The sequence below is a fragment of the Nicotiana attenuata genome, unplaced genomic scaffold (assembly GCF_001879085.1).
Source record: "Nicotiana attenuata strain UT unplaced genomic scaffold, NIATTr2, whole genome shotgun sequence".
Lineage (NCBI taxonomy): Eukaryota > Viridiplantae > Streptophyta > Magnoliopsida > Solanales > Solanaceae > Nicotiana > Nicotiana attenuata.
This window is the reverse complement of record NW_017679253.1, coordinates 7,276-13,597: the sequence shown is the minus strand read 5'-3', so window position 1 is coordinate 13,597 and position 6,322 is coordinate 7,276. Positions and strand designations below refer to the sequence as shown.

General features: G+C 42.6%; 1 protein-coding gene across 1 annotated transcript; it reads left to right on the top strand.

Moving 5' to 3' along the window:
* Positions 1-3,956: 3,956 nt before the first annotated feature.
* On the top strand, positions 3,957-5,079 carry LOC109221735 (the record flags this gene model as incomplete). Its single annotated transcript, XM_019386190.1, has 4 exons — positions 3,957-4,052; positions 4,194-4,491; positions 4,723-4,958; positions 5,013-5,079. Coding segments are annotated over exons 1-4 (697 nt in total), but the record flags the coding sequence as incomplete, so codon positions are not given.
* Between the last annotated feature and the right edge of the window lie 1,243 nt (positions 5,080-6,322).

The following is a 6,322-nucleotide window of genomic DNA, read 5'->3' as shown; positions in this document are numbered from 1 at the left end:
ATTTTATTTTTAGGTAGTGTAGTAACTCCCCCTTGGTTTTTCTTTGGACCACGATTCTTTTCCAAGGGTTTAGCTTGAACCGGGTGTAGGTAGTTTTTGTTTATTTTGTTTTTAGTTTTAGTTAGCATTGATGGGCTACGAGCTGAAATAGAATGAGAATCCCTTGGCGGTAATACACCTGAACACAATCGACACTAGAGTGTAACGCCTAGTCTCAATGGTTGACTCTTGCTAAAGTGCCTTAAAGTTGTATGTTTGTAACTAACTTGAACACTCAAAAGAGAATGTCTTGATAAATCAATCTGGAGTGAGTCATATGCCATGTGTGTGTGAGCTATACTGTATCCTATGCTTTACATTTGATGCCTAGAACTTGCCCTGTGTGTTTGCAAAGCGAAATAGTAGCTTCATTCAGTCTTAGAAGTGATATAGGCATTTCTTTGTAAGCCAGATATATAACGTAACCCCACCTGAATGTAATACATCGTAGTTAACCCCGTTAAGCCTATAAGCCTGTTTCTTTGGCAACCACATTGCGAACCTTACCCAATTGTTTGAATAGCCTTCTGTTTGAATCCCTTTTACCTCCCATGAGCACTTGAATGGCCTTGGCATATGCAAAAGTTAAAGTGTAGGGTGGTGGTTTGGTTTGAGTGGAGCCAATGAAATAGAGGAAAGGTGCAGTTTTGAAGAATAAAAGAAGAAGCGCCACGAAAAAAAAATTGTGAATAAATGTAGTAGTTGACAAGTGGTAGCTTGACACAAATGCACCTAAAGGAATGGGATGTTGTAAATAAATTGTGGTGGAATGCCTGGTTGACATAAGAATAATATGGAATGTTAATGTGTTCTGTATTAAAAGTGCTTAGGGAGGTTAGTCACTATATCCAATATATCCTACCCATCCCTCAGCCTACATTACAACCAAATGAAGTCCTAATTGATCTTAGACTGGATAGGCTCGATTAGTAGAGTATTACACTACGGGCAAGCCTATGGTGCATCTTTGTGGCATGTGCATGTTCTTTTGGAGAGTGAGCGAATTTTTTCCATCTGAGTTCCTAATTGTTTTTAATCATATCAATTGTGGAACTACCCTCTTGTGTGATGTGAGGGCATGCGACTCACAAAGGAAAGGTAAGTCTTGACTTCTGTATAGAGTAGTTTGAGTAAGTGCGAATATTGCATGGTACGAGATCGACTTCTGAGGCAAAGGTTGTTCACTACTAGGTGCAACTTTGGTAAATTGTTCAAGGTGTGATTCCTTAAGGGAAAAGCTTAGGGAAGGAACGTTGATAGAGTGTGGTGGATTTCTAGAGGACTAGCAATGATTTAAGTGTGGGGTGTTGATATTAGGCTATACAGATGATATTTACACCTTAATATTACCATGCTTTATTGTTGTTTTATAGGCAAATTGATAACAAAATGCTCTAATTGGTGTTCTTTTGCTTTGCAGGGAATAATCTAAGTGAGGAAGCACTACGGAGTGTTTTGGAGTCAATAATGTGAAGAAAACGCCCAATCAAGAAGCACCCGAGCATAAAGAAGCAAAAATGGACTGAGGTGAAATCCACCGCGACTGTGGTGGAATCGCGGTTGAACCGCGGCAGACAATTACGCGAGGCAGAATGTTCAGCCTTCACCGCGGTCGCACCGCGGTCTTGCTGCGGCCGCGGTGAACTGTTCAATTGCCAGAAAATTGGGGACCAAAGTGTAATTCGGGGAAAACTTGTTCCAAACCCTTATAAACTTTAGAAGCTCGCCCAAGACATGATTAAGCTTGTTTTTAGACTAATTTGGAGGCAAGAACAAGTGTGAGAAGATCAACCAAACATTAGAGTTTTTCTATCTCCTTTTAATTCTTGCAATTACACATTATGAACAACTTTGTAGTTTTGTCTTGTTTTGTTATGAGTAGCTAAACAATTGATCTAGGGTTGATGGAAGCAATTGTTGGTTGAAGTTTTGACTCAACTTGTTATAATCGAGCCGGAATTATTATATGATTGTTCAACTACGTTTTGTATGGTGATTAATTGAATGTGCCCTTGATTAATCGTGTCTAATTACCTTCTATTGCTTGAGAAAGAATATTAGGTTAGAATGCTGTTGAACAACATCATTTTTGGGTAATTGAAGAGATTCATTACTTGAACTTAAAAGTGGGTTTAGAGATAACGAAGCTTTGGTGGGATAAATTAGAGTTGTACAAATTGTCAGCTAGAACAGTTCGAGAGAATGCTCTAGTAAATTATCGTAGTTGATCGAGAGATAATTACGATAACCTATAGCTCTTAATCCTCATAGAGTATTACGACAAGATTATAGCGAAGGAGTCAGGACCTAAACTAGCAATTGGGGAAATCACTGCCCTAGACCTTTTTACCATTGAATTGTCTTCAGTTTAGCATATTGTTATTTTTAATATCATTTGAAGTAGTTAAACAAAAACCCAAGATTGATTGATAAAAATTCTGCATCTAGAAATTGGTTGAGTTGATAATAGCATTGCTAAAGAGTTGTAATAGATAGGTTAGTTCCCTGTGGATTCGACTCTGGACTTAAAACCAGATTATATTTGCAACGACCGCTTTGTCTTTTAGAAGGCATAGTTGCCGCGGAACTAACGGTGTTATTTATTACAACTTAGAAGCAGTGTTAGAATTATTAGTTTAGATCAATTTTCGAAGGTGTTAAACAATTTTTTTTTCATTGAAATTCTCACGTTTGAACTCTTGTGGAATTCAGGTGTATGCCTAGAAATTCTTCGAGGACTGGAGAACTGCTAGAAGGACTCTCAGACCCCGAGAAAACATTCAGGGCATTGGACCGTGCCAACAAGAGGATCCAACAATCACAACAACCACACCAGCTTGAATTTGACATGGGTGACGTAGAAAACGTCAACGGAAACGTCGGGGATGCGCCAGCTGCCCCAAACGCCAGAGTAGTGGCACCTCTTGTGCCAGAAGCTGCACTTTATGATTGGGCATAGCCTACAGCTGACAACCTGGCTACTGCCATAGCTGTGCCCCCAATTCAAGCGGAGACATTCCAGATCACCAACAACATGTGCAGAATAAGGGATTGTTCTCCCTGTCACACATTGAAGACCCTCAGCAACACTTAAAAATTTTTCTGTCGATTTGTGTGACCCAAAGGCAGCCTAATATGACCCCGGAAGCTATCAAGCTGTTACTGTTCCCGTTCCCTGTGACTGGGGAAGCTCAGACTTGGTTCAATTCGCTTCCAAAAATTCCATTGTCACGTGGGAGGAATTAGTCAAGCAGTTCCTGAACAAGTTCTACCCGCCCAACAAGACTGCAAGACAGATTGATGAGATATTGCAGTACAAGCAGCATCCTACTGAGTCCTTGCAGGAAACTTGGGAAAGATTCAAAGGGATGTTAGTGAAGTGTCCTCACCATGGTATTCCAGACTAGATGCTCGGTCAGAGGTTCTACATGGGGTTAGCTGACAATCTCAAGGCCAATGTGGATGCTTCAGCTGGAGGTGCATTTTTGAGTAAGACATTCACCGAGTGCAAAGTCCTTCTTGACAAGATGTCCCAGAATTCGGGGTGGATGACTAGAGGTACAACACTGGCACCCATAGTACATTTAGTTCCTCTTGACCAAAATAATTCGCATGCAGAGAACATAGCCACAATCATGACTCAGATGAGTATACTGACAAAGAAGATTGATGAGATGGGTACAAAGCAAGTGCATATTGTTGACACAACAAATGGAGGACTGTGCACACCCTGCGTTAATCAGTCTTATGTGTGTTTATGGAGTGGAGAAGGTGACAATCAAGGGGTAAGAGAAGATATGAATTAAGTCAACAACTTTGGGGGTCAGAGACAAGGAGGACAGCAGTGGAGACCGGCACCAAATCAGCAATACAGACCAAACATGCCACAGCCTGGAGGTATGCAACCCTAAGGCCAAATGCCAGTACCATATCAGAGACAACAGGGCTATCCACAGCAAAATCAGCAACAGTTGACATGTCAACCACCTCTTCAGCAACAAGATAACAACATGGTAGAGATCAGGGGTATGCTTCAACAACTCATTGGAACAAATGGTAAGATGCAGGAAAAGTTGGTAGTGCATGACTCAGCAATAAAGAACATTGAAACTCAGTTGGGGCAACTGTCTATGGCTTTAAATAACTGCCCCTAGGGAACATTGCCAGCGGACACAAACATTAACCCCAAGGAGCAAAACCCGAATCAGTTGATGGCAATAAGTCTCCGGAATGGGAGAGATTTAGACAAAGAGCGAGAAGTTTCACAAGCCAGCAAGGAGACTAGGCCAGCCACTCCAGTTCCACCAGAGGTAGATGAACCAGCAGAACTTACTGAAGTGGTGGTTGAACAGGGTCAGGATGAAAAGGGTAAGGCTAAGGTGAGTGAACAAGCTGCAGAACAAGTGGTAGCTCTTGTACCACAGAACCCCAACAGAGAGAAGCCAGCAAGCAGTACACAAAGGGTGATACCTGCACCATTCCCTCAAAGACTGGTAAAACAAAAGAAGGAAGATCAATACAGGAAATTCATGGAGATGTTGCGTCAAATTCAGTTGAATATTCCTTTGATGGATGCCTTGAGGGTGATGCCAGGCTATGCGAAGATGATGAAGGACCTAATGTCACCGAAGTTTGATTTTTAGGACCTATTCACAGTAACTCTGACGCAGACCTGCATCGCAGTAGTGACAAGACCCATGGCTCAAAAGATGTCTGACCCAGGTAGCTTTACCATTTCGTGCACCATTGGAAGTTATGCCTTTGTAAAGGCATTATGTGACTTAGGAGCCAACATAAATTTGATGCCTCTGGCTATATACACCAAACTGGGCATTGGCAGAGCTAGACCGACTTCGATGCTGTTGCAACTGGCTGACCGCACGATTAAAAGGCCAACTGGGATCCTTGATGATGTGTTGGTACAAGTGGGGAAGTTTGTGTTCCCTGTAGACTTTGTTATTCTGGATTGTCAGGTAGATGAGGAGATACCTATCATTTTAGGGAGGCCATTCTTATCCACTGGGAAAGCACTGATTGATTGTGAAACTGGGGAATTAAAAATGAGGCTGAACGATGAAGAAGTCATATTCAACGTTCAGCAATCCATGAGGAGACCCAGTGAATATACCAATTGCTCCCTAGTGGAGGCAGTGGATGTGATCCTGCACGAAGATGAGGTGACCTTGACTGCTAAAGATCCATTGGAAGCTTGCCTAACAAATTTAGAGGAGATGGATAGTGAAGGGTTAGCTGAGTGGGTCATGGCACTGGAAGGCCAAGGATTCTGGAAAAGGGAACCTCAGTTCGAGTCCCTTGAGTTGGAAAAAAGGGCTACACCTCCAGCAAAATCATCAGTAGAGGAACCACCCAAGCTGGAGCTGAAACCGCTCCCAGCTCACCTCAAGTACGTTTTCTTAGGCCCTGATTCTACTTTGCCTGTCATTATATCATCCGGTTTGCTAGATAGGCAGGTAGAGGAGCTCCTACAAGTACTACAGGAATGTAAGACTGCCATTGTTTGGACCATGGCAGACATAAAGGGTATCAACCCAGCCTTCTGTATGCACAAGATTCTCTTGGAAGAAGGGCACAAACCTTTCAGAGAACATCAACGAAGGCTGAACCCGAATATGAAAGAGGTGGTGAAGAAGGAAGTGATCAAATGGTTAGATGTGGGAATCATCTTCCCCATCTCTGACAGCTATTGGGTCAACCCTGTTCAATGTGTGCCGAAAAATTGGGGAATGATGGTTGTACAAAATGAGAACAACGAGTTGATCTCGACTCGTACAGTCACGAGATGGTGGATTTGCATGGATTACCGGAAATTGAACACAGCCACCCGGAAGGACCACTTCCCCTTGCCATTTATTGACCAAATGTTGGACAGGCTGGCCGGGCGATCGCACTTTTGTTTCCTGGATGGATATTCGGGGTACAACCAGATCTCAATAGCCCCCGAAGATAGAGTGAAAACATCATTCACTTGTCCGTATGGCATCTTCGCCTTTCGGAGAATGCCTTTTGGGCTTTGCAATGCACCGACGACATTTCAACAGTGCATGTTAGCCATTTTCACAAACATGGTGGAGGACATTATGGAGGTTTTTATGGATGATTTCTCCGTGGTGGGGGATTCATTCGAGGACTGTCTTCACAACTTAAGAAGAGTGCTCAAAAGATGTGTGGAGACAAATTTAGTGCTGAACTGGGAGAAGTGCCATTTTATGGTACAAGAAGGGATAGTCCTGGGGCATCGAGTGTCCAGTAAGGGAATTGAGGT